Raw genomic sequence first — 15,812 nt, 5'->3', positions numbered from 1 at the left:
GAGATCTCCTTGTCGCACGTCGCAGTGACAGATGTTTTGCGATCTCTGGTTTGCGGGGTACTTTACAATTTCTCACTTTACGAACCTTTGAAAGTGCGTCCCAGAGATCCTTGTTTTCCGCATTCCCGTACTTGTACTTATCGAGGTAGTGTTTGAGCCCGTCTTGTAAGACTTCTGGCGTAAGGAAGTCTTGAGCCATGCCAATTAACGACGAACCCTGTCATAGATATAAAGAATTGTTGGAGCGGGATGGGGAAGGAGGTCAAAGGTTCAAAATCATAATCATTTTTCTGCAACTGGATCTCAAAGCTACCTTATTCTTGGTATCTGTCCCAGAAATCAACTTCTCAGCCCTGGGTATTGAGTCAAGTCAAAATTAGTGCACAAACTTTATCTTCTGAAATAGTAGTTCAATGACTTAGAGAAGTCATGGTCCTGCTGGAAGCCATATTTGTATGAAAACCCGACGGATCTCATTCCCAAGTTGTCCCTTTAAGATCACTGTAATCACAATGGCATGCAACAGGCAGTCTCGAAAAAATACGCTACAGGTTTGGATTCATGCACCAAGGTTGGGCCACAAGTTCACGGCCAGCTGGAAGATGAAGTTGTGAGACTGTGGGTGGACGTGGGGGGGGGGGGGGGGGGGGGATGACTATCTCATACACAAGTAGGGGGGGAAGGGGGGTTACTGTAACAAAGAAAGTCTATCTCATACACAAGTAGGGGGGGAAGGGGGGTTACTGTAACAAAGAAAGTCTATTCAAATGTACAGGCTTCGCCAAAGGAAAATACTTACCAGAATCCTTAATTTTCCAAATATCTTCAGCACATAATTTTGATCTAAAGATCGTCGACTTCCCCACATTTGCTTTCGGGATAACCCGAAAATAGAGCAGAAAAGGGATTCTTTGCAACTCATATCACCAATTCTACTTAATAGACACGCCAAACAAGTGGGTGAACTGCATACCAACTATGTGAGTAAACACGTTATGCCAAACAGTTTGGTGAAAGTGGCACGCCAAATGAGCCAGGAAAACTTGCACGCCAACTAAATGGGGTGGAAGTTGCACACCAACTGGATGAGTTCACTAAGTACCTTTGACCACAACGATATGAAAAACACTACATATGAGGTGAAACTGGCATGCCAACTATGTGGGTAAGATGCATCTACAGAGTACAGTTAGGAAGATATTCAGAAAACTAAGGTGGTGATTCACTTTTGACCAAGAGTGTACATTACCTTTTCGTATGAGATGGTATCAAAAAGTTCGTTGATCTGATTCGGGTTTTTAACGGTTACACTAATCGGGTGAGAGTTACTTAACGAGTCCAGATTCAGGGCTGTTAGTGATGTACTTGTCACAAACTCATCAAACTGAAAATGAATTATGAAAATGATGATTTACGATCATTTGTAGTGTACCTTTTTGTATGAAATTGCGTCGAATATCTCGTTGATTTGGCTAGGATTCTTCACCGGTACGCTGATTGGGTGGGAGTTACTCAAACTGTCCAAGTTTAAAGCCGGCTGCAAAGTGTCCGTGACAAATTCGTCAAACTGAAAAAAAGTGTCAAAGTTATATTATAGAAGAAACTGTGGTGATTTTGAGAGAAAAAGACATTCACATTTATAGCCAATAATCACACACTGCAGGTTATAGCATTCCACTGAAGTTATTCACACTAGAAAACAGCTTATTCTTTGGAGAGTTGAACCCACGACCTCCTGATCATGAGCCTGGTGCTCTAACCACTACGCCAATGATCTCCATCCCATAGATATTCTCTAATTATCAAATATACATTGGAACCTCCCTTAGCGGTCACCTCTCTACTAAGGACACCTCTCTATAAAGAACGCAAGTTTTGGTTCCAAGTTAGATGTTTCGATGAGGTGGAGCTCATCACCTACCACTTTCCATTTTGGTTTGAAGACATCAGTTCCGATGTACTGGACGAAACTTGCAAATCCTTCATTCAGCCAAAGGTCGTTCCACCATTTCATGGTCACAAGGTTACCAAACCACTGAAAGGACAAAGGTCAATGGTCAAGGTCAATAATCCACAACAGAAATGCTACTGATGAAATATTTCAAGGCTTGACGGGCTGTAATCGATGGCATCTACCGCAACGTCTAATATCATTATCGTTACCTGATGCGCCAACTCATGAGCGACCACCATCGCAATCCACTGTTCATCATGTGACGATGACACCGCCGGGTCAAACAAAATGGCCGTCATACGATACGTGATCAGGCCCCAGTTCTCCATGGCACCGGCCGCAAAGTCGGGAATCGCAATCAGATCTGAAAAGGGGGCAAATAAATGTTATGATAGGGTCGGTTTGATGTCAGCAAAGTCTCCTCGTAGAGTTCTTGAGAAGCTGATGATGATGATGATGATGATGATGATCTGACACTTATCTGTCCAAACTTTATATTGGCAAAGCTTTGCAATATAGGTTCGTGGTTGACTGAGTGTGCACTCCCAGAAGAAAAGCCTCAGACCTGTAGCTCCTCAGAAATAAAGTAGGAAGTGTACCTTGTTTTGGTAGAGGATATTTCACGCCAAAGAAATGTTCATAGTAATCCAAAATCTTTGTTGCAGCGGCTAGGGCGAAGTGCGCTTGGTCGATCAGCTCCGGGGGTGCGTACACTGACACCTGGTGAGACAGAAATGAACTATATAAACAAGATGAAATGGCCAGGGCCATTGTGCTCACCTCATGTGGAGGAAAGATGGATAAAGAGCATGGTATTTTGTCATGTAGTGTTAGGTTTGATGTAGGTCCAAGCAATTACAATTTCCCCAAAATGGCCAATTTACAGTACATTCGACCTCTGTGACCTTGAAAAGTAGGTCAAATCAAAGAAGACCCGGGTGACACATTGAATGGTTGTTAGAATTAGATGTACCTATGATATAAAATTGGTGCCAATCGGGCAAGTCATTACTAGGAATAATGGCATTTTGATGAATTTAGGATTTGGCCCCCTCCCTGGAGGCCAAACAGCAAATCAGATCGCACCAAACTTCGGTACCTGAGATCACCTGACCAAGGGGTACATGTGTACTTAATTTGTGATCAATAGTCATTGCAGTTAAGAAACGTGCCATAGTTACGGCCTGACGGCGAATTTACGTCATTTGACCTCTGTGACCTTGACAAGAAGGTCAAATTAAAAACCCGTGTGACATATACTGTATGGTGGTTAGATGTACCCATGATATCAAATTGGTGGCAATCGGGCAAGAAGTTAAGGAATAATCACATTTTTAAGGTTTTTGGATTTTGCCCCCTGGTGGTCAAGTGGTGAATCATATTGGACCAAACTTCGGTCCCTGAGATCACCTGAATAAGGGATAAATGTGTACCAAATTTGGTATCAATAGTCATTGCAGTTTAGAAACGTGCCATCGTTACATCCTAACGGCCAATTTACACCATTTGACCTCTGTGACCTTGAAAAGGAGGTCAAATCAAAAACCCGGAGGATATATGATGCACCTTTGCTAGAAGTACCTACCATATTTTTTTCAAAATTTCCCGACTACTATTGAGGGAGATATTGCATATTTTCACTTTTAACGTTTGGCCCCCTGGTGGCCAAACCATGAAACGAATCGGACCGAAACTTGGTCTCCAAGGTGTCATTACATAAGGGTACATGTGTACCAAGTTTCAACTCAATAGCTCTGACAGTTACGAAACGTGCCCTGCTAACGGACGATGGACGACGACGGACGACGACGACGACGACGACGACGACGACGACGACGACGACGACGACGACGACGACGACGACGGACGACGGACGCCACGGTATGGGATAAGCTCACCTCTGCTAAGAGGTGAGCTAATAACAATCCAATGAAAAATCAGTAGAGTGTTCCCTACAACCTCGTGAATACGTTCATTCTAACGGTGATGTCGTTTCTTCAAGAAAATCTCCTCATTACTACTGGAATCACATAACTTGGAATGTGTTTACCCGCGACAGGCCATTGTAAATCATGTACTTCCTTTACTCAACTCAGAGAACAAGAAGGTATTTCTTAAGGCAAAGCTTTGAAGATTAATCAAATTATGACGGCATTCGACTTCAAAGTGATGAAAATACAAAAATCAATATCAAATACAACTATGTTAGAATAGATTTGCAGTAAAAACTGATTAGTATGCGGTTTCATTGATGTGTTTGGCGGCCAGCGGTAAGAACCTACAGGTACTACAGTAGAGATCAGGGCAGAGGTTTCATGACGTGCTTAAAAGCCACGGGATGAGCTTACTTTAGAAGTGATTGTAACAGCTGTTTATTCTAAACGGTATTTCTTACCGTGATATTGTTGTTTTTCGTGTGGTTCGTGATGTGTTTGAAATCACACACAACGAACGCGATGAGGTACGTGCTCATTTTGACGGTCGTATCAAAATGGTCGATCAGGAGGCCATCTTGGTAATTCTCCGTCTTTTGGATTGGCATATTGAACAGGGCGGTGTAGTGCGGCGAGCGGATGATCGACATCGTGAAGTTGGCTTTCATGGCCGGTTCGTCGAAGCATGGAAACGCTGCCCTGGCATCGGTTGGTTCAAAATGGGTCGTTGCTAAATATCTGTAAAGACAGACGTTGAAAGTATTGAAATCTTGGCTAAAATGACCGGTCAAACTGGTTTTCAGGGTGGGTTTGTCGGGCATAGGTCAACTGCTTGGCGTTGGCTGGTTTGAAGTCGGCGGTAAAAAGTAAAATGCGGGCACAAAACTGCTGAAATGGGATGGAAATTTGCCTATAACACATCCAGGTCCAGTGTGAACACAGCTCATTCGTCAGTTGGTTGGAGATGAGTTGCTGATTACATCTGCAAGACAGAAAACGTTAGATTACAAATCTCCTACACATCATCTACGTGATTAGTGGACCTATCACAATGTAGTGAGGTTCTGTCATAAATTGCTGGCAAGGCAAAGGATAAGTTGGTTCGAAATCAGTTAATGCCAAAACATCTTGACATCGTTTGAGAATAAATCTTTTCCTGTGAAGGCAACTCTTATTTTGAGCATCAAATGAACTGAGACGTTTGCGAAACCTCTTGAACCTTGACGACCTAATCATACGCTCGATATCGACCCGGCGAGCTTGTAACGCAGATCAATCAGGCAGTCTATAACAAACCAATCAAATTTAATGAGATCTACTCCGACATAATCCCGGGTAAACTCGATCAGAGACCTTGAAGTTGCTGAGGTGGTGCGTCTATAATTCAATGATCGGGGTGAACAGCGTCAAGACGTTGAGCGTGAGCCACCAATACTTTGAGGGATTTTGAAAACAGAGAGGTTAGCACGTTAACTACCTCTTCAAACCACTTTGAGCTGATGACGATTTGATCATCTGCAAATCATTTTCCAAAAATCTCTCAGGAATAGCCACAAAAATCCGTCATCATGTCTTTTTGGTGCAGAATCGTTCGGACAAAAACTGTTCAGTGCACATTGCGTGTCATGGCTGGCCTCGAGACCTCAATCTTCGTCACAACCACTGATGCAGACGCAGCAAGATGCGACTGAGATGATTAGCATCATTACCGGCGGCCATCTTCCTATCTCCACGGTAACGAAGAGACAATTATCTTAGCGTAAAAGTAGATAAGAATGCAAGGAAATAGATGCAATTTCGAGCAGCAATTGCCGTGACAACGATCATGATTGTCGTGCCGACCATAGTGATGTGTCAAAGATGTTAGCATATAGCCCCAGGCTATCACTATGGTGTTTGTTTAGGTGTGTTACTATGGTACTAGGAGACGATATAGAGAATATAGCGGTGGTAACATGATAGGTCTTCATCGGGAGCGGAATTGAATGTTGAGCATCTTAAACCTGAAAACGGTTACTTTGTGCTTTTGTCCTCTGTCTTAGAGTCCCGTAGATACAGTCCCCTCACAAACCTCGCCATGATCTTGACAACCTTCAAACACTTTGAAACATCCAGTTTAATTCCTCCGAGAGCCTCACTTTTGGCAGGAAGAAAAGCGGAATGAAACTCTTCGTTAGACTCTCCACAAGATCATTGTAGACTTTACAAACCATCTCTTCAAGCATTAGACCAATTCATCGATCTGTTTTGAGATGAAGGTGCGTTAAATCTGAGTAGAGACACCTCAGATTGGACTAGATTGATCCTGCCTGAGGTGATGGGATAGTATCCTAACCAACATGGCCACAGGGAACTGAAAGCAAAGCTGTCTTTGAGACACCTCTAGGGGTCGTGGAACAGTTTTGGAAGCACAGGGCCACAGACAGACCAGTTCAGCTGAGTACGTGCGGCCTGCGTATCAGATGGTTGGAAGAGTCCACGAAGAAACAATAAATAGCAGTTCCTACGTTCACAGTCATGAAAGCACCTATTAATGACACGTACAAAGGTGCCTTCATCTCCTCTTGTCTATCTCCAAGCCCCATCACTAATCCTCTTGAATAATTCATACCATGCTCTCCTGTCTCTGCATACTAAAATGATATTACTGTCGTCCCTAATAGCTATTAATCATCAAAGACCGTTAGATTCATAATTGGTATTAATGATCAAAGACCTTTGATGGCTTAAGCTTCAGCTTAGTGGCCACTTTGCTGGGAACGTCCTCAGCGACAAATGACCTAGGGATAAGTTGTCTTTCAGCTACCTTAGATCACCTGAACAACACACTGCCGTCAATGCTCCACCGAAGATCAACTGGTTGTGAATGAATGAATGGAATTTACATTTTTATTCTGCAAAATCCCAAATATTTGCCGTAATGCAGTTCCAAAACATCATTTGAAAAGGTGGGTCTTAAGCCCACGCCTGAAAATGGCAGCAGTCTTTACCATTTCGAATGACAACACCAAAGCCTTACTGCTTGGACAAGGAAGCTCCTACCACCATACGTCTCCAGGCGATACCTACCTGAAGATCCAGGAACAGTTGTCCTCAGACCTCAGAGATCACTCAGAGTCGTAGGACAGGATGAGTGCGGTTGTAAGCAGGGGCAAGTCTGTTTATAGCTTGGTAGAGCTGTCCCATTGTCTTGAATTTGATACGTTCATTAATAGGTAGCAATGAGCATGATGATAGGATCCGAGGGTTGGCACCAAGGCACTCTAACCCAATGTGTAATAATTCGTTAAAACTGACCCTATCATTTGGCAAATGACATAAAAGCATCAGAGCATTCCTTCTCTTGCGAAGCAACCTCCTAACAGACGTGTTGATCGACTTATCATAAGATGAAGTTGTGTTGAAGTGGGTCTCGGAGAAGTGCATTCCGCCCTCACTTCGACTAAGTCTAGTAGCTGTTAGTTCCCAAGTTCACTGCATTTCCCTCGGCTAATCTCATCCCTAATGACTCATAACTGAAGTATCTGATCAATTAGTGAACCGTATTCGTCAGTAGCATGTGCTAAATGAGATGAGAGGTCTTCATTAGGGTATTGATTGGACTCCGCTTGTATCATCGACATCATCATGTTCACTCATGGCAGTGCATGACGGCAGATTCAGTGGTCGTGGTCTGGGTACCGGGGTGGTCTTGTTACCGGGGGCCTTGTAATGATAATTAGAGAGGAAAACATTCGGGACCAGCGATTCTTGGTCGTCATAGTGGGGTGGTCGCCGACCGGGGTTCCACTGTAGTTTCATCTGTGATATATCAAATTCCTTGCACAAGGAAGGAAACACACCCAGGGCAAAATCCAACTAAAATGGCACCAATGTGTTCTAAACTGATCATATGGTTCATGGATTTCTACTGGTGGGAGGTATATCTAATCAATGCAATGATTCATCATTTCCTGATTGATTTCTGTGCCAAGCATTGAACCGTTTGAGTTCAATGACATTGCGATCAATATCAAAATGGTGAGCCTCTTCCCACCTTTACAGATACTCCTCATCAATACATTCAGTATTAATTGGTTTGGTGTCTGCTTGGAAAACTATCAACCATGTGTTGAGCTCAACAAGGAGAGGGGATTTCCATCTCAAGGTCTTGTCCTAACAAAGGTTCTGTTCCAATTCTGATATTGAGGGATATGTCAAACCCATGCGTTCATCTTCAGCTAAATCGTGGCCACTGTCAGCTGCATCGTGGCCCAGATCGAAGAAACACCAAAGGCAAAACCTTTGGTTGGAACAGTATTCCAACTTGGCCTGAGGCTGTAGTGTCTATCTTGAGAGATTAAACGAATGGTCAGGCCCCCACAGTAATCAAATAAGACTTAGATGATACAGGTCTCCATCAAGTGGGGATCTTGCTACTTTCAAATGTCTCATACAAAAATACTGTAGCGAGTTATGGCACTAGAAAGTGCTCATCAAGAGCTTTCCAATGAATGGTCATGTCAATAGGTTTGAACATTCTAAACTCAAGTCAATGTCTCCATCTTGTATGCCGACATCAACCGTTGCAATCATTCCCGAAAGATTTTATGCTCTAATCAGTGGATCGGTCTGTTATCACAGACTACCAGACTCACAATTCCAACTTGATAAGATTCACCATGTCCCTCGGGATCGAACATATGATCGACTAAAGCTGATATTCATCAATAAAGATCACATGACCTGATCTATTTTTCTTCCAATAATCCGTATGAGAGACAGTATTGACTGAAGGGAGCTATATGTAGATGATGACACGATAGGGAGGTTGACACCAGTCACTTATCACTGATACTTACACTTATACAGATTGAAATGGATACAAAGTTCGATCTCTTTCATCAGAGATTTATCCGTATACGTTCATGGATCAGTGATAAGTTGCTCTTCTCAACCTCCAAATTATGAGATCAATGCTATTGGTAAGTGATCAAGTTGGTTCACATCAGGGTGTGAGGGTATGTTTTGGGGTGGAAAAAGACTTTTCAAGGGTAGATGCTATTCAATTCCATACTTTCAATACAACCCTGTGGAATCAGCTGCAACCTCTCCGGACTCCATCCTTTCCCGTCATGGCCAACCACCTCTCCTAGCAAAGTCAGCCTCAAACCGAAGACCATCTATAAACATGGCACTCATAGGGACCATACATCTAACTGTCAGCTTCCTCCCCATGGTAAGGCTGTTCCAGGATTGCCATGGAGCCATGTTCAGGTTTCAAACCAATGTTGCATCTCTGATTGTAGTGTTTGAGCTGTTACATTTGCGCGTAAGGGAGAAATCAAAGCATACATTTCAACTGCAACAGCTCGAACACTGAAGACCAAGTGACATTGGTTTTAAAGCCTGGTGAAGGCTCCTTGGGTGTCCTGGCATATCCTCATCACAGGTGGTTGAACGACCATATGAGGACTTAGTTTACAATTTGAAGTTGATTTGTTCGGAGAGGTGGATGGCCATGACTCACAGAGGTACGAGATGCTAGAAGAGGTGGCGGCTGATTCCAAAGGGTGAATATGGCTAAAGATGAAGTGTGCAGTGGCCAGTTTGCAGAAGGTTTGCAGTCTGGTCTTCAGACCTGCAGCAGAATCTTCGAACGACACATTTCAAAGCGATGTCAGCCACGAAAACACTATGCTGAATGTAGCCTATCTCGTCAGTATTTAGAGGATCAAAGCAGTCTGATCTGTAATTGGATATCTGTCAGTTCATATTAGCCAGGTCATACATCAAATGGGTAAGAACGAACAGCTTTTCCGAGTCACAGAGGATTTCAACGAGAAGTTTCCCAGTCAAGCAAGGATCTTCTCTGGACCAGTTCTAGACTGATTGAGATATCACACCCGCACTATCATGGCTGCTGCAGCCAGATCAACAGGCAACCCACTGATTGACCCGCGTTATTTATGTATTATGTTGTTTATCTACAAAAGTGTGAATCTGCATGTCTTTGCTGATTCCAACAATGATTTTGTCTCAGGACAGGGCACTGCAGGCTAAAGGCCCATCTCAAGAGGATGAACATGTCCGAGTCCGGAAGGTGCCGTGTAACACATCAGATCAGACACCAGAACATGTGGTCAAGAACTACCCACGCTGGGACATCACGAGAGAATGGCCACATGGCCCAATGGTCATCTTCACACATAATCTCTCCCTCTCCAAAAGAGGGGGTTTTGGAGATGTTGGGGTAAAATGAGTAGAGAGGGTCCCTTCAGATAAAATAACTGCATCTGTGATTGGTACTCTGAGTCTGTTCATATGAGCCAAATCGTACATCAAAGCATTATGGGTCAAGATGAATAGCTTTTTAGACATGGACAGGATTTCAAAGGGAAAATACGTCTGAGGCTCCATTCCGATTGAATGTACCTTTTGCACGAGGACATCAGTTGTCCATGACAGGGTACAGTTTCTGTCTGCCTCACCAAATCAAACGTCGGTCCGCCTCGCAGAACCAAACCTATCACTGCCGGTAATGGAAGATGGCTGTCTGAACCCGAATGGGAATCAATACATCATTTCCGACATCTGCTATTGATGCTATTGATTGCATGAGGCGACATGGTGGTGGTCAAAGCCTTTGATACAGGATGGAATTAATGATACAAGTTAGTAGTACAAACAGACAGCACCTTGACATCAGACTGGTAAAAGGTCCAAACCTTCTGTGCTTATAATCTAGTACATTTGGGGAATGTTATGTCTGCAGTCTTTTGAGTCTGGAGCACAAACTACTACTGAGAATGATATGTTCCATTACTGAATCACAGGCGGGTGAGGTTACTGCCTTATATCAGTCGAGATTGAGGGATAAGGCCAGCGAGGTGTACATGTCAACAACAGAGAGCAAATGCCTACGTGGGTAAACCTGTTTCTGTTTAAACCTCAGGTTCACGACTGCCTGAACATCTTGCCGAAATCATGATCGCATCGATCGCCATATCCAATTGTTGATATCATAAACACATCCCTGCGCTGGCGGCAATAATGGCTTCTGTGTCCATTAACACATTTCCTGGCAACGTTACCACTAATGCAATGAGATTTTCTCTTACTTTATGGGTGGCTGTCGATAGTCGATAGCAACTAATGCACTTTTGCTGTCGGTGACCACTAGAGACTTTATAGAGTTGTTTTTCTCGTCTGCGGCCAGCTGCGGAGGATCAATTTTTCAATATGTGAACAAGACCAGAGTATCATGGTTTTGAGGTTTGAACAGTTGTTGCACGAACACCAAATGCTGACATTGTGGTAAAAATATCATCCTGCAGGAATTAGTATCAGTATAGACCAACGTAGTATTGTAGGAATGTAGCAAATCGAGATGTCATATGTCACCGATGTTTAAAGTTAAGCAAAAGTTGCATTTTCACAAAGCAGTGTTCTATTACAGAGGTGTGATTTTCCAAATGTTTTAAAGTAGAAAGAGTCGCCTTGCAACCCCTTTGGGAACAATCCCTTAAGCCGATGACACAGGCCGCCAATATAGGGAGGAAGTCATCCTTCAGTTATCGAGGTTTTACAGGAGACTACCAATGATTTATTGGAGATGGATCACACCCAAGTGAGATACCTATCATGTTCGGAATTTTTGTGTTGGTTCTTGATAGAGAATATGAAACATTGTTACACTGCCTTGGAGGCAAAATAAGGAAGGAAACATATGTTGCCTTTGCGACAATAGAAGCTTTTGGTACTGCAGTGGAATCTGTTAAGACAGACGACGGAAGACAGATGACATACGACGAATGACAGACGACAGATGACCAATGATGGACGACAGATGACCGATGACGGACGTCAGACGACGGATAACCCATGATAGATGACTGATGACAGATGACAGACAACATATGACAGATGATGGATGATGACAGACGACGAACGACGGACGCTGGACGACCTATGACAGAAGACTGTTGACAGATGAGGGACAAGATGTGATGATGAGGTAGACTCATCCATGTGAGCTAAAAATACAATAAATGTTATACTGCTGGAAGTGTATGCAAGCAGTAGATGCATCACAGATGTTTTTGGCACTGCACTGGCATCTGCTGCCTGCCAGCTTGTGAAATAGCGTGACAAATTATGCCACACGTGTGTAATTAGTAACACGTGGTGGTCGACAGTAGAATTTTCATCTAAACTAGAAAAAAACATTAATATCTATGAAATATAAAGTGGGAAGTGGAAAGATTATCTTCTGTTGATGATAATATGCGATTATGAATCCAATAATTAACTTTTTACTTTAACTTTTACACAAACACAAGAACACAACTTGGCCAAGAAATAAACAAATTCTTACCTTTTTTCACCGGCCTTGGTCTTGTAAGAACTTTTATAAAATCCTGCCATACTGTCGGACAAATTTGCGTTAAACTCCAGCGTAATATGAATAATTTCACCAACTTCCAACGCCCGCGACAACTTCATATAATATTGTTCATGCTCCAAGCACGGCACACTTTTCAAAATCTGCACGTCCTTTGGACTCGTACCATCGATCGTCACAATAGTCCGACGCGTGATTTCCAACTTTTTCGAATGTATGACTATAAAGTCCGTCTTTTCGACAACTTTTGCAGTGATTTCGTTCCTCCCCGTGAAATTCAAATTGGTAATATTCGGATGCATTAGAAGTTTGTATGAGAGTGGATTTACACTTTTTGGGAGTCGTATATTGTCATATGGTATTTCGTGTGGTTTTTCTGTCGTCACTGGTGGTGGCGCTGCTGTTGTTTCACTGCTAATGGCCGCAGGGTTTGTGGTGTCCTGCACTGACGGTAGACATGGCGGTGACGGTGGTCGCGCTAATGCCGCTATCAACGCTATTGCTATTATGACGACTGCTATCGTGGTCGCGATCAGGATTGCGCGACCTTGGCTGCACACGACCTGCTTGCATCGTTCGATTGGTTGCGGCTCGTACTGCGACCGTTTCGTTGTTTGACCTTCTCCTGATAATAGAAAAGAATTACAGGATCGCAGTAAATATTTGAAGCAATGGAGAGGACACCACTGTTAACATGACATACTCTCTAACAGATTGTCAGAAACAGTGATTTGGGTCTAAAAGTGGTTGCTTCTGTTCTATCAAATTTGATTCTGGACACTTTTCTTCATGGACAGCAGTTGTTAGTCTCAATTGGCTCTTAACAGAGAGGTTTTACTGTTAAGTCTCAGCAAATTTACATGCATGTACTGCAATATGACAATGTTTATCTCTAAACATACAATAACCATGAATACTAACAGTATGCCTTTGATTTTGAATAAGGACGTCTGACAATTTATTTTCATTAAGTTCATCTTATTTACACAGCCACCTTCCAAAACCAATATTGAAATGAAAGACATGCTCCATATTTCCGGAACGCCGACACCATCCATGCCATCTGCTTCTGTGCAAACACTCAGGCCAATCAAGTGTATTTCATGAAATATTCATGGATCTGATCGTGATAACGATATGAAGTCAGTTACACAAGTGCAGGTGACATTTGGTGACATTGTATTATGTCGTATGTTCAATTTGGATAGACAATTTGACAATGGACTGATGACACCAATTTGTTTGACGATTATGACGTCCTGTTTTGGCTAGGCCTTTGCGAAACAGAAGGATACGCAATAAATGAATAAATAAGTCAGCCAAACGATCACACAAGCAAACATGTTGGTCAGCGTTAGCGCAGTGGAAGAGTCAGCCTCATGATCAGGAGGTTGTGGGTTCGACACCCGGCCAAGTCACTACTTGATTCCCCTACTGGTCGAGTTCAAGGGAGCACCTTCTGGTTGCTCCTTGAAGCCCCTGAGTGATTGATTTCTGTGGAGACCGGGGTAATAATATAACTCAATTTATACATTCTGAACACAAGAAGTCTTTAGTTTTATAATGAGGTGCTTTTAAAATAAATCATGAATGCATTTTTTCTATAATCTCTCATCATCTGGTTTTATTTTCCCCTTTTTCGCTCAAGCAAATTTATGGAAAAAAGTATCAAAGGGTTAAGCACCTTAATTGACAAATTATACCATTGTTCTATCTGGTACATCCTTTTCTGTTTCCTGCTCTTTGCTCCCATCTGGTTGCCGAGGCCAGCCTCCCGTTGCCATGGAAACTCTTCTGTATTATCCTAGTGTTTTCTACATGTTTGATCATGGGTGAGTGGAAGTTTGTATGACAATACATTTCAAGGTCACCTGACAGTTTTTCAACATTTCTTCCTTCAAATTCATTTATTTTTACAGAGTGTTCCAAAAAAGCAGCTTTTTTCTTTATTCTAGGCTAAAAAACTGCCTTAACTGTTTTTAAAATCACATGTTGTCAGACGCTTGGTTCTATTCTTACAAACAACGTTCTCTGGTTTTAGCTTTACGAAGCAAAGGGAACAGTTGATGATTTTCTGCACCAAAACCAAACCTGATTCCCCATCCCCTCAAATACACACACTGCCATTGCCAAGCCATGCAGACCCTTGACTTCTCCATAAAAATAACAGACAAACAAATCTCTATGACTAAAAACTGCTGTAACACATTTCACACAAGTCAAGATCTCCAGTCAATTCCATGCTCAGATGGAATCTCACGCCATAATAGTCAAACATTCTGATTTATCCGAAATGATCAGTTTTGTCTATTTCAACTCCTCTCCTGTCCCATCCACTCAATAACTCATGTCTCAAACCAGGCCTTCCAATTGCCTAGTACTCACACCGTTTTATGGTGAAGAGGGCACCAGATGTCTCCAAATTAGCAAGAAATCCCCCTTACCCATTTTTTCTTTTCCTATTTTTTTGTGTTTAGACTTTAGAGATAACTGACCCACCCGAAGCATGTTTTGCACCTCAAAATGCTCATAAACCCAATGAAATAATGCCTGAAACCAAATCATTTATCTGGTGGAGACCTTGCCCCACTCTGAGCAGTCACCTGTCAATCGTGTGTGGTCATCATCGGTGTATCGCCAATGACTATCATGACCATCCTCAGGATTTATAACAAACCATTTGACCAAATATTACCAAATATTGACAAGGACATCTTTGACTTTTGATTTATATTGCTAAAAGTACAGATTCCCTCCCAGGTTATGTAGTGGCTTCCTGCATGTGCTTGGTGGCTTCCTGCATGTGCTTGGTTGTTGAGTAGGCCTAGCAGGTGAGAACTTGCATATTGATCAACATACAAGGCTTTGTGTTGAGTTAATTGATTGAAGGGTCGAGTGTCTCTTGGTCTGTCCTGATTATAGCCCCAGCTTGTGTTATCATCCTCTCTGAGAAATGCCAAGCTACCTTTAATTCTCACATCAAATTGCACTCCATTGAGTTGTTTATCCCATTGTGCTCTAATTACAACTAAAAAGGCATGGTGTGCAATTCAGCAATAGACTAATTTGATCATTTCATGCAATTAATTACGGATGTACACTGTCTATATCAAAGTATAAACACAGCTAATGGCAATGTTGATATAAGAGCCATCAGTATTGATGTCATACGGAATCATAATGAAGTAATCTCCAATGCACATTGAATAACATAGAATTATTGGAAATAATCGATAGTTATAGCCAATTTGCTTCTATCAAAATGTCGTCTCCTGAATGGAATATGTAGGTTTTACGACTTAATGTCTGCAACATTCACATGAATCCACCTTATGGATGATGATAGCATTGCATAACCTTCCTATTATGGAGACCTCTCTATTCCGGACACCAATGCCCAGCCCCATGGGTGTCCGCAATAGAGAGGTTGTCAATATCAAATTTCAGCAAATTTGTATGCATAATAACTGCACTAAGGCATTGTGTATAACTGCATTTCTATTTTCCTGGACCAACAGTAATTACTTAAGTTAAGGCGCAC

General features: G+C 42.4%; 1 protein-coding gene across 5 annotated transcripts in view; it reads right to left on the bottom strand.

Moving 5' to 3' along the window:
* LOC135498651 (endoplasmic reticulum aminopeptidase 1-like) overlaps positions 1–15,812 on the bottom strand; it is a 67,419-nt gene that overhangs the window by 17,992 nt on the left and 33,615 nt on the right. For 4 of the 5 annotated variants that reach the window (XM_064789032.1, XM_064789035.1, XM_064789033.1 and 1 more), the window contains 7 exons: positions 12,245–12,896; positions 4,350–4,626; positions 2,554–2,674; positions 2,164–2,318; positions 1,922–2,035; positions 1,433–1,567; positions 86–217 (listed from right to left, as the gene is read on the bottom strand). In XM_064789032.1, the coding sequence (XP_064645102.1) occupies positions 86–217; positions 1,433–1,567; positions 1,922–2,035; positions 2,164–2,318; positions 2,554–2,674; positions 4,350–4,626; positions 12,245–12,896 (1,586 nt within the window). Of the gene's footprint in view, positions 1–85; positions 218–1,249; positions 1,385–1,432; positions 1,568–1,921; positions 2,036–2,163; positions 2,319–2,553; positions 2,675–4,349; positions 4,627–12,244; positions 12,897–15,812 lie in introns of all 5 variants that reach the window. The other variant, XM_064789036.1, reaches the window with a different exon arrangement.

Source organism: Lineus longissimus, chromosome 14 (genome assembly GCF_910592395.1).
Source record: "Lineus longissimus chromosome 14, tnLinLong1.2, whole genome shotgun sequence".
NCBI classification, from domain to species: domain Eukaryota; kingdom Metazoa; phylum Nemertea; class Pilidiophora; order Heteronemertea; family Lineidae; genus Lineus; species Lineus longissimus.
This window is presented reverse-complemented; position numbering and strand designations above follow the sequence as displayed.